The 15,904-nt window shown below is 50.5% G+C and overlaps 6 protein-coding genes across 6 annotated transcripts; 2 read left to right on the top strand and 4 right to left on the bottom strand.

Moving 5' to 3' along the window:
* Positions 1–277: 277 nt before the first annotated feature.
* Positions 278–967, bottom strand: P168DRAFT_240077 (peroxiredoxin family protein; the record flags this gene model as incomplete). Its single annotated transcript, XM_024833695.1, has 4 exons — positions 278–313; positions 370–513; positions 567–843; positions 918–967. 4 exons carry the CDS (start codon positions 965–967, stop codon positions 278–280), a joined length of 507 nt encoding a protein of 168 aa, XP_024690533.1.
* A 952-nt stretch (positions 968–1,919) lies between these two features.
* Positions 1,920–3,223, bottom strand: P168DRAFT_292081 (uncharacterized protein). Its single transcript, XM_024837523.1, has one exon. It carries the CDS (start codon positions 2,929–2,931, stop codon positions 2,353–2,355), a length of 579 nt encoding a protein of 192 aa, XP_024690532.1. The 5' UTR covers positions 2,932–3,223; the 3' UTR covers positions 1,920–2,352.
* A 598-nt stretch (positions 3,224–3,821) lies between these two features.
* On the top strand, positions 3,822–4,957 carry P168DRAFT_38313 (nuclear transport factor 2 family protein). Its single transcript, XM_024841912.1, has 2 exons — positions 3,822–3,948; positions 4,289–4,957. The coding sequence occupies exons 1-2, from the start codon at positions 3,869–3,871 to the stop codon at positions 4,680–4,682; spliced, it is 474 nt and encodes a 157-aa protein (XP_024690531.1). The 5' UTR covers positions 3,822–3,868; the 3' UTR covers positions 4,683–4,957.
* Positions 4,958–6,023: 1,066 nt separating this feature from the next.
* Positions 6,024–10,425, top strand: P168DRAFT_272714 (serine/threonine-protein kinase; the record flags this gene model as incomplete). The annotated part of the gene is made up of 5 exons (XM_024835330.1): positions 6,024–6,610; positions 6,661–7,389; positions 7,444–9,386; positions 9,445–9,750; positions 9,820–10,425. 5 exons carry the CDS (start codon positions 6,024–6,026, stop codon positions 10,050–10,052), a joined length of 3,798 nt encoding a protein of 1,265 aa, XP_024690530.1. The 3' UTR covers positions 10,053–10,425.
* Positions 10,426–11,958: 1,533 nt separating this feature from the next.
* On the bottom strand, positions 11,959–12,554 carry P168DRAFT_38279 (uncharacterized protein). The gene has a single exon (XM_024841911.1). The coding sequence runs from the start codon at positions 12,400–12,402 to the stop codon at positions 12,037–12,039; it is 366 nt and encodes a 121-aa protein (XP_024690529.1). The 5' UTR covers positions 12,403–12,554; the 3' UTR covers positions 11,959–12,036.
* A 152-nt stretch (positions 12,555–12,706) lies between these two features.
* P168DRAFT_283709 (Zn(II)2Cys6 transcription factor domain-containing protein) lies at positions 12,707–14,121 on the bottom strand (the record flags this gene model as incomplete). The annotated part of the gene is made up of 4 exons (XM_024836076.1): positions 12,707–13,090; positions 13,156–13,479; positions 13,560–13,805; positions 13,996–14,121. 4 exons carry the CDS (start codon positions 14,119–14,121, stop codon positions 12,707–12,709), a joined length of 1,080 nt encoding a protein of 359 aa, XP_024690528.1.
* Positions 14,122–15,904: the final 1,783 nt, after the last annotated feature.

The following is a 15,904-nucleotide window of genomic DNA, read 5'->3' as shown; positions in this document are numbered from 1 at the left end:
TGGGACCGGGGAGGGATTGACGAAGTTAGTTTTTACTGCAGTCATACCTGGGGCTCTCTGCTCATCAACATCCTTTTATTTACTTTACGGTGATAATGTCTACCTGGGTATGCTGGTCTTTTTTCATTCCTTCGTAAGAGATTTGTATTTTTCCTTCATGGTGGAAAATCTATTTCTAACGCGAGTCCTCGTCTTTGCAAGTCACTAACTGCACCAGGGGAATCTTAGCGCCGTCTATTAAATCCATGTCACATCTATTGTTTGAGTTGTCCTGCATTTACAGGTTCTTGATGACGGTCTCGGCGCTCGAGAACTGTTCAGTGTTAGCGTTGATTTCATAAGACAGTAGTCTGGGGTTCCTGTTCCTACCTCGAGGTGGTTCTTAGCGGGCTCGAGAGCGGCATAGGTGACTTTGCCGTGGTCGATGACGATGGCGAAACGCTTGGTGCGGCCCTCCTCATCGGCCCAGCCGATGCTCTTGGAGAATTTGGCATCAGGGTCGGACAGGAAGAGCTGAAGGAATATTAGTATGAGTGAGAAACAGAGAAGGTAGGGAGGAGACGTACGAGGTCGTCGTTCTTGACACCGTTGGCCTTGCTCCAGGCGCTCATGACGTAGGCATCGTTGTAGGCGAGGACGGCAACAACGTCGACACCCTTGGCGTGGATCTCGGGCAGACGCTCGAGGTACTCGGGGACGTGACGAGCGGAGCAGACGGGGGTGAAGGCACCGGGGAGGGCGAAGAGGATGACCTTCTTGTTGGCCCACTCCTTGGAGGCGTTGTAGTTGATGGGGATACCGCAGGCGGTGATCTCGCCCTTCTCCTCGCTGTAGGGGATGTAGCTGTGGGGAAAGAGGTCAGTATACCGACACCGGGGAAGATATCTCTAAGAGGGTATGGTTGAGAAAAAACTTACGAGAAGACAGTGTCCGCGGGGAAGCTGTCACCGGTCTTGAGGCCAGACATTTTGAGAGATTGGGTGATTTAAAGGGGGAGAAAGATATAAAAAGTGTAGGAAGAAGTGAGTAGGTGAAGATAAGTGAGTAGAAGACGGAATGAGTGGGGGAGGGGAAGGAGGGAGGAGGTTATATAGGAATGAAAGATTTAAAGTGGGCAGACAGCAAGTGGCGGCTACGATAGGCTCCGATAGGGAATTGTTTTTACGGTTCCTATCGGAGAAGGTCAGAAGAAGGATACCGAACCTTTTCGATCCTTACAGTATAGGACTTATTAACCCGAGGAGTGGAAAGGCCCCGCCAATCCCCAATCCCGAATCCCATTCGTCGGCTCATCTATCTAGACCGAACGGCTTGACAAATCGCTTTCTGGGCCGGTGAGGTCATGGCAGTTCCAGTCAGTTGTGACTCCTCTGATCTTCCATGAGGTCCTCCATATTCTTTTTCTTAGCTGAGTGTCTTGTCTGCTTAATTCCAATATGTAACCAGTAGGATGACTATACCATGGATCACTCTGGAAGTGATGTACTGTCTTCATGTAAGGTATAGGTTCTCTCCCTGAATATCGGAGTTGAGCAATTAAGGATCTTCATGACGAGAAGGCGGTCCAAAAAATACCAATATCAAGCCAATCAACGCCAAGTCGTGGCTGCATAAAGGTACCTTGTTGGTGGAGTGTCCACTGCATAAAGATTCACCGCCTAATTCCTCCCCTCCATAGACAGAGACGGTGGGATGATCTGGCGGTGATGGGAACTCCGATAACCGACCAAATCCCATAATTCTTGACCGGGCATTGATGCATTGATTCCCTCAGTCATACGTGGCGGCAATACTGCCACGCACGTGTCTTCCATGCATACTCATCCCCAAAAACCGAGCATTTACCATGAATTGTCCAAAGGTTCCCCTTCACCCGTTGGTTGGGTAAACCAATTGCATGATTCAACCCGATCCCAACTTTGGTTCTCCATTTGCCATCGGACTCGAGTGCCACCATATCAGTCGCCGGTTCTTCTTATTCACGTCTCCTTGTGAAAATAGGATCTGATAAGATGGATGACAAAGATTGGTCGGCTGAGTCAATCGGCTTCTTCGAGATTGCCCGATATTGCTTGGCTTATGGCGCACTATTAGCAAGCCGCCCCGGCCAGACCAAGTCGTCATCGATGGACTTTGTAAACAATACACTAACTTAGGTAATCTCTTATTCAACATCGTGTTCTACAACGCATGGTATCACGTGGATTTCTACATTGCGGCCGTGCATGGGCTTTCAGCCTAGTCGGGGTATGTATCATATTGACAAGATCGAAAAGGAACCCCGGCAGGAAATGCTAGACTGACTCATAATGCAAGGGAAAGCAATCACCACGCCTCTCACCCCAAAAGAAATCAATTGACCAAATTCTCCCGCAAAGCCAACAGGTAGGAATTCCGAACCAGCACCTCCCCAATCCTCACCTTGTAGAATTCGCACGCCTCTCTGGACCCTCCAACCGAAGAAAGCTGCAGTGCGTCTTCATCCTCCCCAGACGGAGTATGTCGCTGCACCGAGACCGTGAACCCGATCGCATCGGGCGCGCATCCCGTCCAGATAATCTGATCCTTCTCTCGCGGGCTCTGCTCCACATCTTCTTCTTCCTCACTACCCAACCAGTTCCTCCATAACCGCACAGTCTTCAGATCTTCCTTACCACCCGTGAAAAAACCGCTGCGAGGCCCGCGCTTCTGGTAGTACATGTTGGTGTGGAACTGATACAACGAGTCCAGCTCGTCGAGGCATATAACAGTGCTGAACCCGTTCGTCGGCCAGTCTAGACTATTTCCGCTGTCCATTCCCCGGGAGCTGCACACCTTAAACCGACTGTAATCTGATCGCAGCTCGGCCCGTTTCTCCGCCCCCCTCCCTAGGGGATCTGTTTGGGGCAGGCAGCCGGCATATGTCAGCTCCAGGTCATCGTGTTTGGTCATGAGGGCCGGCTCGGAGACGGTGAGCTGCAGTTTATAGGGCGATTTGGGCGCATGGTGGCAGAGGATGCTGTGTTGGACGTAATCTTGGACCACGGCGGCGAGACATGATGAAGCGCGACATAGGCGGATGAGGGGGGCGAGAGGAAGATGGGATAATATTTGGTATAGAATCTATGTCTGTTCGATTAGTGCTTGGTTTTCAAATAGGTAGGAGCGGAAGGCGTACTTCGGACGGGATGTTACCGAAACATGAACGCATTGTAAGTCGGGGGGGTTGGATTGGATGCGAGTATGGGCACGATGGCATTTAGCCTATAACATAATCGATTCTATTCAAGTCATATTAAATCCAGGAATTAGGCAGTAATTCTCGAGGATCTATGCTTATTGCCTTTGTCTATCTCTGTCTCGCTAGTAGTATATAAGTCCAGCAGCTACCATATATACCAACCATTAGTGACACACTCGACTTATTCAATATTTCCATTGCATCAAATTCGTTCATCTGAACTTTTATTGGATGTACCAATACTAGATACAACATCGATCAGGCGAATCATCCACAATGATGCGATGACTTACTGTGGGTGGTTAGTAACAGACTATAACTCTATGTGTTTCTCCGCCGTGGTTTGCCCTATCGGATATATATCTCTAGTTACTGCCACAGCGTGAGTGATGAACCGATGGCCAGTCACGGTTTAATTTGTCTATATTGAGACAAGCTAGAACAGAAGAACTATCTTATAATCTCTTGATGCATATACCAGGAGTATTACAAGTGCTACAAGCGGCCATAGATTCTATTGATTGGTCAATCACGTGACAGTCATCCATGTAGAACGACACCGATGATGACCGACGGTTACCCCTCATCTACAAATTACCTACGTTAGGTTAAATAAGGAAACAAATCGACTGATCTGCAGCTACCAATATGGCTGATATCAAACCGCCCTTTACGGAAGAAACGGCTAAGAAGAAGGTGAAAGCCGCCCAGGATCTATGGAATACACAGTGAGTACCAACATTAGTGTTGAGTATCCTTTCTACGTCTTGCTATCACCAGCTCAAGACAGTGATAGTCTTCAACGAACAATCAAATGGTCTTCCAAGAGAAAGCTATTTCTCTCAAGGGGATACGTATGAGCTGGCTGCAGCATACATATTTGAACTACCCCTTGCCTACCCTCCCCAGCGTAATGCTACTACCTCGTGTAGAATACTGTCCCTGGGTTCCAAGCCCCACACCACTCGTCCTTCTCCCTTGTTCTTCTCATTACACACTAAGATCTTACCACCCCTGTCTGCACAGACAACCGCCCTCGTCAAAACTAACCACATTACTCCCTCCCAGAGACCCCTGTCGTATCGCACAAGCCTACACACCCACCAGCATCTGGCGCAACCGCACCTCATTCCTCGCCGGAACAGACGAGATCACCGCCTTCCTAACAGCTAAATGGAAGCGCGAGCGCAGCTACAGACTTCGCAAGGAGCTGTTCTCCTTCAACGATGACCGCATCGCGGTGCAGTTCTGGTATGAGTATCAAGATGCCGAGGATGGAATGCGGTGGAAGAGGTGTTATGGGCTTGAGGACTGGACGTTTGAGAGGCAGACGGGGAAGATGCGGAAGAGGATGATGAGTGGGAATGATGTGCTAATTGGGGTGGATGGGGATGGGGAGGGGAGGTGGTTTGTTGATGGGGTTGATGTTGAGGATGTGGGGATTGGGGAGGAGCATTGGTGAGGGGGTACAAGGGTTGCGGCTACGTGCAGAGAGTGTAGTGTGTGCTTCTTTGGAAGCGAGGTTATCGTGGTTAAAGATGGTCTTGCACGTTGTTGCCTTGGCTAGCATGCAGCCTAGACATGCTATGCAGGTACACCTGGGCTGACGCTGTGGGTGTTCGATCAAGTATGGGCCATCTGTGAGGATACCTAAAATTTCTTGATCCTAAGCTTCAATCAGTGCAGAAGAACCAAACAAATAAGCCAAACAGAAATGGCAAAACCAAAACACACGAGTCATTCTTATCTATACCCTGGAATGTGTTGCCGGTGCCTGGGCCCATCCCAGCTGTATATTTTCACCCCCGGAAGGGCCAAGAAATGAGAAGAAAAATGCGACGATTGGCGATGTCCTCAGTAATACGATAGTTGGTCGCCTCCCCCTTCGTCAACTGAGACAAGGGGGGCATGTATGGCCAAACTCAGTCTGCCGAAAGGGTGGCCCATCGGACCACCTTGTCGTGCCCCCTTCTGACAGAGTCATTGTTTCTGGGTATTTGTCACTCGTGAGGCATGGGGCAAGTAGGAGTAATGCTGTCAGACTGTACTGTCCCTTGAGTTGATTGTATATCAGTTTCCCAGTGATAGATATCTCAGCAACTTGTAAAACAAAACGAAGGGTCAATAGGTACCAAAAACAAGACTCAAAACCACTTCTTCACTTCACTCTTTCATTCCCAATCCCCAGTGGAAGAAAGAAGTAAGACAGACAAGGTTCTGCTCGGCCGAGGAACATTCCAAAGCGTGATTCCCGGGGAGATCAGAGGAATCCAGCGCAAAATAAACAGCTCAACCTGCTCATTCCTCACACTCTTCGACCTCACCATGGCATGCCTCAGACTGGATTTTGAGCCGGCTCTGTTATTCCACGGTGTTTGTTGACTATGCGGATTAGGGAATGCTTGGGAGGGGATTGGTTCCTCTGCTTCCATCGTTTCTCTCATCTCTGCTCTTGATTGATTCTTCCTTTGATTCTTGCTGTTGTTAGTTGATGAGTCGTTTTTGTTTACCAGTCAGTCAGTGATTGTCGACGTTCTTCTGTGAATTGGTTGATGCTGGCTTGTTGCTGGTTTGGGTAGTGATACAACAGAAGATTAATTCGACCTTGGCTGCTCGCTTGAATCTGCTTTCGATCTTGCAATACACGTTGTGATATCTTGGTCTACTTGGGACGCTTACAGGTTGATCAGCTTGTTGGACACCGTATTTCACAAACCATCATCAAGACGAGCATTGGTAGGGTTGTCTGACCATATGTGGTGATCTGAGATACTCCTGTTGAGCTAGCGTGGATTGGCTGGCAATGGACAAGAAACGGGTTGGATCTAGCCCTTATACGATGCGCACACCTCTTATCGATGCTACGGAGAGAGTCAACCACCAGATGACGCCAGCCACAGAGCAGGGGTACTGCACAGACGAGGCGCTGATGACTTCCCCCGAGCCGATGTCGATAGTCACCAGCCCGCTGTCGGCGAAAGGGAACGTGGAATACAACTGTCGTTCGTCAGGGACCGACTCGCGGTTTGGATCAAACAGGAACTCGACCATGTCGGCGGCGTCCATCGTCTCGAACAAGGGGAAGAGAAAGACTCATGTTGGGCCATGGCAGCTGGGCAAGACCCTTGGGAGGGGAGCGACTGGTCGGGTGAGATTGGCTAAACATGCGATGACGGGGCAGACGGCTGCGGTCAAGATCGTCTCGAAGAAATCTGCCGCCATAGCCCAGAGTGAGAGTATTGCTGCGATGGACCGGAATGTGTACCAGTTTAATGGACTCGGTGCGCGTCCAATGCCGTCGGGGATTGAACGGGAGGTGGTGATCATGAAGTTGATTGAACATCCGAATGTGATCAGCTTGTATGATGTGTGGGAGAACCGAGGAGAGCTGTAAGCCACAGAGATGCATACTTTGATTCAAGCTTCTAATTGTGTACCAGGTATCTTGTTCTGGAATACGTCGAGGGCGGAGAGCTGTTCGACTACGTGTCCAACAACGGGCCACTCGCAGAGGAGGAGGCCGTCCGACTCTTCAGACAAATCATTGCCGGGCTCGGCTACTGTCATCGGTTCAACATCTGCCATCGTGATCTGAAGCCTGAGAATATCCTGTTGGATGCGTGGCACAATGTAAAATTGGCGGACTTCGGTATGGCAGCCCTTCAACCGGCCGGGCATTGGTTGAACACGTCGTGTGGAAGCCCACATTATGCAGCACCTGAGATCATCTACGGCCGCAAGTACCGCGGTGACCAGGCCGACATCTGGAGCTGTGGAATCATTCTGTATGCTCTCCTGACCGGTTATCTCCCCTTTGATGGCCGCGACCTAGGCTCGACACTGCGCCTGGTGAAGAAGGGCGTCTACATGATCCCGCCAGAGCTCAGCCATGAAGCCGCGGATCTCATCCAGCGCATTCTACAGAAAAAACCAGAAGACCGCATTAGTATGCAGGAGATGTGGAGTCACCCGCTGCTGAAGAAGTACGAGAAGCTTCATCAGGCAATGGCCAACCATTACATCGGTCCTGCTCCTCCCTTGTCAACAAGTGAATGTGGTTCACTCGTCAAGAGTCCGCACGATGTTGATATCGACATTCTGAGAAACCTTCAGACTCTCTGGCACGACGCTCATCCTGACGCATTGATTGAAAGGCTCACTAGTAGCGAGTAAGTTAACCCACTATCTGCCCCCTGGGCGTGAATTGACGTTTTTTGCAACAGGCCATCATACGAACGCATGTTCTACAACGCTTTAGTCCGGTTTCGAAACGAGCAGCTAGAAAACTACCAGGGTCAGCCCCTTGAGCATTCGGCTAGTGACTATCATCACATCTCGCGTGGCACTCATCGTGGCTCTAGACGAACTCCCAGTAGGCCGCCAAGCGCTTCCCGAGGCCGAGCTGAGTTGCAAGTCAAAGGAAACAACAGGAGGCCGGGCTCTACTCCCCGGGAACTGAAGTCGTCTGCGACTGTTGAAAGCTACGACCCGTTCCGGTCTCCGCGATACCGAATCACTGCGGAGAATCCCGAGGTACCCAAGGTTGCCCAGGTCACTATCCACAGGAAGCCTTCTGGGATCCGCAAGAAGCACCAGTCACTGGACGGTGTCCAACCGCCGAACACCGTCGAAGAGCACCCCGAAGAGGAAGAGGAGAACCCCCCGAGCTCACCATTCTCGGTAGTGAAAAACCAGAGGGCGAAGGTCAACTCCGTAAAGTCGTTCCAGTCGAAGACATCGCAGTGTAGCTCTCGTCGGCGCCTCAACACCTCTCACACGTCTCGCTCGGCCGCCTACAAGCGGAATGTGTCCTTCCGCCACGTCCGTAACCGGTCCCAGGGATCAGCCAGTGCGCGGGTGAAAGATACTCCACCACCCCTGCCAGCTGATATCAAGCGTCAAACAAGCGAGTCGAGTCTCAGATCTGATGTTGACCTCGACCCATTCTCGGACCGGTTCAGCAGCCCCCTGTTGCCAGCCCAGCCGACAGTGGTACGAGGCGCAGGGGTCACAGTTAAACCTTGCCATCAACCCAAGAGATCTCGCGACCAGAACGCGATGTGGCGGGATGACACCCGCAATGTGTCTCACGAGCTCAGTCAGATCTGCGAGGAAGCCTTCAACGGCGGATCCCTGTCAACGAACTGCACCACGAGCACATGCATGGACTCAGAGACTCCTGCAACCTCGGTGGGTATGCCCACACCAGAAGACTCCCAGCGACATATTGCCCCAAATTCAGCTAAACGACAGTATGCTAGCCCTACGCCGGCAAACATGTCATACAGGGCAGCGGAACTGGAAGACACTCGCCGCAGACTAATCGAACACGCCACCCAGGATGGTTGCGAGGATATCCCTGACTACTTGGTACCCGTGATCGCTCACCTGGATCGTTTGATAGAGCAGGACAAACTCAGACAGCGGCAGAGGCCCGACACCACTGATGACAAGACGCCCGTGGTGACCGATCCGTTTGCCAACCCGCCATCCGACACCAACTGTCTTCCCATAATCTCTGAAGAGATGAACCCCAACGCCGATCCGAGACATGCCACTCCCAGCGCTAGGGAAGTCGAACAGCGAACGGCCTCTGAGTCGACCGTTCGCAAACAACCAAGTATCCCCACCCCTACCCGGAGGAATAAGAAGACCGTGCGGATGGTCCCGCAAAGCTCGTTCCTGTCCATCGGGGATATCAAGCCTCTCAATATTCGCAAAAAGCGCGACACTTATCACAGTGAAGCAGAGACGCCCTTACTTCCGAACACTTCTAGCGACCATCCCCCTAGTCTACCTCCACCTGCCGTTCCCCAGCAGGGCGGCAACGGCAACCTTGCCGACCTGGGCCCTAATCATCAGAACGATGAGATTCCGCGACAGGGCGATGTCCGACACTCTGGGTACAAAAAGTGGTCCTGGCTGCGCAACTGGGCCCAGGGCTCTACCGAGACCGACAGCAACACATCAGTCGCAGTCAAAACCCTGCAACCAAGTACGGCAACGGTCGTCGTCCGCCAGGTCGAGCCCACCGCGGACGATCCATCAACCCAGTCAGAAAAGCCGTCGAACGACGAGGAGACCAGCAAGAAACGCAAACCCAGTCTCCTGAAGCGGTTGATGAAACGGCGGCTCAACAAGAGTCCTCCCCAGGAGTTTCCAATTGGTAAGACACATCCATCCCAATCCCTAATTGTATCACACAACGCTAACCATCACCCTAGACCCCGAGCCAACAGACTCCGAACAGACAGCTACGCCCCCAACAGACAGGGCCTCCTCCACAGACACCAAAAACACCGAGAAGCCCCTCCCACGCCTACCGCATCCGCAAAGCAAAAACCAGAACGTCTTCGCGCGCCTCTTCCAGTTCAAGCCCGCCACGCGGGTCGTAGCCCTCAACACGTCGAAGATGAAGGGCCGCAAAGACGTGTACAAGATTCTCCGGGATTGGAAGCAGTATGGACTCGAATATGTGCTCCTCGACAAGGTCAATAGCGTTATCTATGCCAAAGTGGGAGAAGTGAACTGTAAGACATTCCCTACCCTCTTCTTCTACAACACAGAAGTAGAGTAGCGACTAACTGACAATGTATCAGTCCCCCGCCTCCGCCCCGTCGAGTTCTCAGCGGAGTTCTGCACGGTGCTGGAGCACGGCCGTGAGGCGAATCTGAGCGTTATCCGCTTCAAGCAGGAACACGGCGCGGCGTCGTCGTTCCATAAGGTCGTTGATACTATCTGCGTGGTGATGCAGCAGCGGGGGATGCTGGTTGAGGATCCTGCGAGGGCGAAGAAGATGGCGCATGTTATCGATGCTTTCCCGGATTCTTGAATTTATTCTCATTATGTTTGATACTTCATCGTCTATCTCCTTTGAACTTTCTGATCAGCGTGTATCTTCTTGTCTCCTACGTTCTTTATTGTCTATTGTCTATCGTTTCTTTCTCAGACTACTTCTGGGATGGTGTATTACTTTCTCTTCTTTCTTGTCATACTGGTTGATTTCTCTCTGGCTACTATTGTGGTTGTGTATTGCTGTTTTTCCCTCTTCACCCCTTGTCACTTTCTTCCTTCCCTTCCCTTTCCTTTCCCTCTCCCTGTCTTGGTATGTCCTCACCACTTTCCTTTCTTATTCTACACACGGCACTGGCACTAACACTAAATACCACTAATAGTAACCAGTGACCTACTACATGACTTCAAACAAATAATATTCAATATCACTTCAATCTCTCTCCTTCCAATTTTCTTGTTTGGCCTGATTTGACTTCTGTAACTTTTACCCCCATTCCCCTCCCTCTTCATTTGATATCGATCCCCAGAACCACCTACGCATAGCACCCATCAACAAACCATCAATGTTGCACCCTTGCAACCCCTTCACATCCAGTCCAGTTCACCCTATGCTATTCCATTCAACACACATTGTTCACTCGTCCATCCACCTAGCCCCCTCCCACCCCAAGCTCCAGCCTAGAGTAAGTACCATACCTAGTCACAACCTCATTCAGCCCATCCATAATCGCCCATGATATCCATTCCATCCCATTCCACTCGACAAATGAATCCCTAAATCCCAGTTGAAAGGACCGCAAGTCCTCTTTCTACAATCTTTCAGTCACAGTTGGTGTGAATCACCATCAGGTATTCGATCGATCTATCCATCTATCTACTCAACTTGATGGCGGGTGGTGACGAATGTTGAAGGAAGGCTCCTTTGGTTAGGGCTGTTGTAGGTTATGGATTTGTCACCGCATACGTACGTACTACGTTGGTCTCTTTGTCTCTGTTTTATTTTCATTTATGCGCACCAATATTGACAAGATACCTACTTTGTCTAAGTAGAAACCTAGTATACGTGCTCGATACTGAGGTACACACCTAGGGTATCTCTCACAGCGTAAACATAACGATATGATAATACACAAGACATACATCGCACCGGCTATCTACCCAGTGTATGCGCCTTACAAATCGATGCCTAATGAAATTATCTTACGGATCTCAGATCAGTTCAAATAATTCTCAACTCGTCATACCATAATCCAATAGGCAGACCGAGAGGATCAGTAATATGCATAGACAGTGCAATATTAGTCAAAGCCAAAACGATGGAACTTGCACCATTCATGAGGGGGAAAAAACAAAAAATTTGATCAGACAGCCTCCCAGTAAAAAAAAAAAAAGAAAGAAACACGTGAAGATAAAATCAACTAGAAAAGACCTCCTTTTCGCGATAATAGTCATAGAACCTCCTTTTCGCGATGATGGTAATAGATAAGAATGCCTCACCAGTTAACAGGGGGAAAATAAACAAGGCAAAAGACGAAAACGTCGAACGTGAACGTGAACGCAAAGCAGATAGCCACCCGAGATGTATTGGAACATTGGAAACGATCAAACCACCGCCGAACAGAAGAGAAAAAAGAAAGCTCGTAGACGGATGTAGGAAACGAACCGGGAGAAAACATAGCAGATTTCCACCTAACTTCGCGCTGTCGACCCCGAAATTAAAGCCACCAAGGCGCTTCTCATCGTACAGCGCCATAAAAGACCCCAGCTGGTGCGCCCTTGCCTTCGGGTCTTCACAAAGGCGTTTGTATAAACATTCTGCCTTCAGTTCACAAAAATCTCGGAACAGGTCTTGCGTGGCGCCGTGAAAAATTAGGGCTCAAATTTTCGATACGCATTGTCGGATATCGATATCGCGCAGCCCGTCGCATTGCAAGAAGGATCGGAATTCGGCGGTGCAAAAGACCAGGAGATCCAGTTGACGGCGCAAAAGACAGCAACACAAAAAGAAGGAAAGAGAAATTTCAATTAACGGGTTGCCCCGGATAGTTTATAATGTCGTGATGTGTCATTCGGCAAAGGAAATAGATTTGAGGAAGTCGTTGCAAGTTATCGCCTGCCGCGCACTGACAGTCGTCCCACCACGTGCCGCCGAATTGGCAGAGATGGTGCCGGTAACCATGATCGTAGTCAGTGAGGACGGTATCCAGGTCCAAATCATGTAGCTCGTATCGCTTGGTTGTCGTTTCCATGGTCGTAATATAGATTGGCAGTGTCATAGTCCTTCGTCTCATGCTTCCGCAGACGTAAACAGATCGGGAATTCGGCCTTGCAAATATCGTCGCGACTGTGAGTGGCCAAAAGAGCACCAGACAAGCTCGACGAAACATCCCATATTCACCATCACTTCGATGAAATATTGCTTGAGGTTTCTCTCTGTTTGTTGAAATCTTTCTTTGCTTCCGTCTTTCCCACCGCGTCACTCGGATCTGTCCCGTAGCCGTTGTAAAGCACAGCGCGCAATGCGGCCAGCAGGCATCGTGTGTTCCCCGTCGACTCGCGAAATTGGAGGTGGTTCCTGCATATCCTCCCACCGATTCGTGCCACGTCCGTCGTATATCTTCAAAAATCCCATTTCTCACATTAAACCGCGCCGTTCTCTTCCCCAGTCATGTCATATTGTTTTCGCGAAAATTATTGATTCAAGCCTCGTCGGTTCAGGGCGTTGAGCATGTCGCTATCCGTACTCGAGCGACCTTGGCCGTCGCCGGGGTTGAGCATGTCGCGAACATTCAGTCCGCCGCGCGACGATCCAGTGGGAGTGGATGTAGGGGGAGGCGTCATCGCGGTTGGTTGTACTGCAGGGTACGGCGAGCTGTGGGGGGAAGAGGAATGGCGGCTATCGTAGGGGTAGGCCGATTGGGGCGAAGGGCGGCGATCGTGGGGAGGAGGGTAATACGGGCTGGGGGCAGGATGGGTTTGATATCCCGAGGCTGATGTGGCTGGTGTTACTGGGGCGAGGTTGGTAGGGTCAGGATATTCGAATCCAGAGCCGGAACCGCGGCGACCACCCGATCGCTGGTGCACACTGTTAGTACCGATACCTCCCAGCCCTTCAACGGAATCGACAACAGGACACTTACTTGGTCTGGCGGGACAGACCCAAGAGGTGCAGCGCCACCATATGGGTGCTGGTACAGTCCTTGCGGCGGGGGGAGGGTCGTATCCGGCGACGGCTGGGGCTGTTGTTGTGGAGGCAGGGGTTGCCCGTGGGCACCATACAGCACAACACCCTGCGCGTTGGGACGACCAGAGTTCTGGGCGGTCCTCAGGTGTGGGTAGGCGGCATGGGCCGGAACGAACGCCTGCGCTTGCGACGAGACGGGAGTGAACATGCACTCTTGGTTAAAGCGGATGCAATTGCTGCAACGTCCATCCTGGGAATGTTCGAAACCGGAACACCGAATCTATCAAATCGCAAACACCGGTGTCAACAACCACCATCCAATGTCATATCAGGCGAAACCGTCCAATCCAACGAACTCACCTTGCGTCGGCGACAGTAACGGCAAGCAATCGCGGTCCGCTGCCGCGGAGCGGCAGCTTGGTAGACAACTTGTGGCGGTGGACCCTGGGCGTATACGTCTGGGCCACGATAGGCACCGGGGGGCGGCGGAAGGCGATAAGGATCTGGCGGGTGTATCGCGGCCATGTTCGAGGTCGGCGGGTATTGCGACGAGGGTGGAGCGTAAGGATGATCTGACGGCGGAGGAGGATATGAGGCAGGAGGATACTGGAGCGAAAGCATTGTGTTAGCAAGAAAGGAATCTGACGGAGCGCAATGAGGTCTCCCACAAGACGCGATGACAAGAGGAGGCCGAGGGGAGAGCCCGCGGGTGAAGTAGACGGGGAAGCCCAAGAAGGTATCTGATAGACAGAGCGTGTGGGGAGGGGAAAGACAAAGAAATCATCATCTGACGTACAGGGTACTGAGAGGGCGGTGGATAATGAGCAGGAGCGGTATCCTCAGGTTGACTAGCGTTCCACTGAGGCAGCGGATACTGTCCCTGTCGATTAGGGTCACCGAAATCGTGGGGGTTGCTGGACATTTGTAGACGAGGGAGGCGAAGGAGGCTCCTTAAGGCACAGACGGATAGAGACGGGGGGGGGGGGGGGGGGGGGGGGGGGTGGGGGATGGGGGGAGACGGGATGCAGGATGATGTGAGAGTCACGTCCCGCAGGTTGTTTGGCCAAGGACAATGGAGATGACAGGGGTCTGGAGTTGGCGGAGGGGAGGAAGTGGTGGGAGTCGGAGGGAGAGAGGTAGTGATGGGGAAGATTTGTTGGTGTCGTTGGTCACTGAAGGGAAGACCTGCGTAGTGTTGTATGGCAGGATGTATGTACGTATGGTGGAATTGGAAAAAAAAAAAAAAGAACAAGAAAAAGAAAAAAGAAAAAGAAAAAGAAAACCCAGAGCAAATGAAATCCGCGGTAAGGCGTATGTATGTACGTATGTACGTATGGAAAGTAAGTTGTAACGGTAAGGATAGTGTATGGGGTATGTGTTTGTGGTAAGTTCGTATGTACGGGAGGCGAGGGGTGTACGGTGACCAGGATGAGGGATGCGGAGTCTAAGCCGGTCAGAAAGTAGCCCAAATGAGAAATGATTCCAGCTTCCGTCGGGTGATTTGCAAGGCTAGCATAGCCTCGTGGTCACGCTGAGTTCGGTTGGAACGTCAGGGGATTACAAGAGACCCCGAGAGCTAGTCCTTAGAAGAGGAAATTAAGCTGAACAACGCAGCGGGTAAGGAGGCAAGGTTGAGGTTGGTGACGGGGAGAAGCGGTGGAGAAGAGTGAGGCGGAGAAAAAATTAGATCAAAATTTCAGGAAACAACAGAGGGGGGAAGACAAAATCAAAAGTAGGAATGATTCCACAGTGGATCAAAAACGGAAATTGAAAAAAAAAGGGACAGGTAGTAAAGTGACAAAAGGAAAGGAAAGAGGTGGAAGTATTGAATGGAAAAGGAAAGAAGAACCTCAAGAGATTCAAAGTATGACGTGAATACTAGTAGCCACGAGAGACTCAAGTCATAGGTAAAGCAGAGTATCAGGAATAATGGCAGTATTATAAGTTCCAAAGATACAGAATGCAGCGAACAGTCATCATAATAACGATGGTGACAATAATCAGATGGCGATACGGAGTAATAAGAATAAGAATAGTCAGGTGGGCTCGGATGGGTCCGCAGGCGGGTGGAAAAAGAATATTATGAAAATAAATAATAAAATGCAAAGGGAGAGTGAAGGAAAATGAAAATAATATTCATAAAATGGGTGGATAAAAAGACAAAATCAAAGGTAAAATTAAATAGATAAATAAAATAAAAACAGATATCAAACAAGCCCAAAGCTAGTGTAGTGTACGGATTCAGTAAGTGTAAAAAAAGGAACCATCTTGATAGTGCATACTATAGTAGTGCCCTGACGCCTGGCAGTAGTGTAATGCACACTGTCAGTATCGGTCAAACATCTCCAATTCCAGGAAACACAGTGGCCAATCCTCTAACAAACGGTATCAATTAATTTCCAGGTCCTCTTCTATTAGGTTTACATCTTATGATCTTGTTCAAGTTCTTTGTTCCCCTTGGGGACATAGAAAAGCTAGAACCCGAAGGCCGTGAAAAGAAAGGAAGAAAGACGGAAAGACCAGGGTGCGCTCGGACAATGATTCTGAACCAGCAAATACCGTGGTTTCTGCAGGGGGGGGAAGAGGAGGAAAGTGTAATGTGACCTGACATGGTGAAGCTCAGGCGATGGACAGACCTGCGCAGAAATCCTAATAGAGCCCGTCTCGTCTTCGATGTGATACAATGACCAAATAGGTAATAGTCA

The sequence above is a fragment of the Aspergillus campestris genome (assembly GCF_002847485.1).
Source record: "Aspergillus campestris IBT 28561 chromosome Unknown P168scaffold_10, whole genome shotgun sequence".
In the NCBI taxonomy this organism is placed as follows: domain Eukaryota; kingdom Fungi; phylum Ascomycota; class Eurotiomycetes; order Eurotiales; family Aspergillaceae; genus Aspergillus; species Aspergillus campestris.
The sequence above is the reverse complement of the archived record's forward strand: the minus strand, read 5'-3'. Positions and strand labels throughout refer to the sequence as shown.

Excerpts from the sequence above, each read along its gene's own strand:
- P168DRAFT_292081 (XM_024837523.1), bottom strand. The coding sequence starts at position 2,931 with ATGACCAAACACGATGACCTGGAGCTGACATATGCCGGCTGCCTGCCC.
- P168DRAFT_38313 (XM_024841912.1), top strand. The coding sequence starts at position 3,869 with ATGGCTGATATCAAACCGCCCTTTACGGAAGAAACGGCTAAGAAGAAG. Across the intron at positions 3,949-4,288 it reads CAGGATCTATGGAATACACA|AGACCCCTGTCGTATCGCAC; the intron begins GTGAGTACCAAC and ends ACTCCCTCCCAG.
- P168DRAFT_38279 (XM_024841911.1), bottom strand. The coding sequence starts at position 12,402 with ATGTTTCGTCGAGCTTGTCTGGTGCTCTTTTGGCCACTCACAGTCGCG.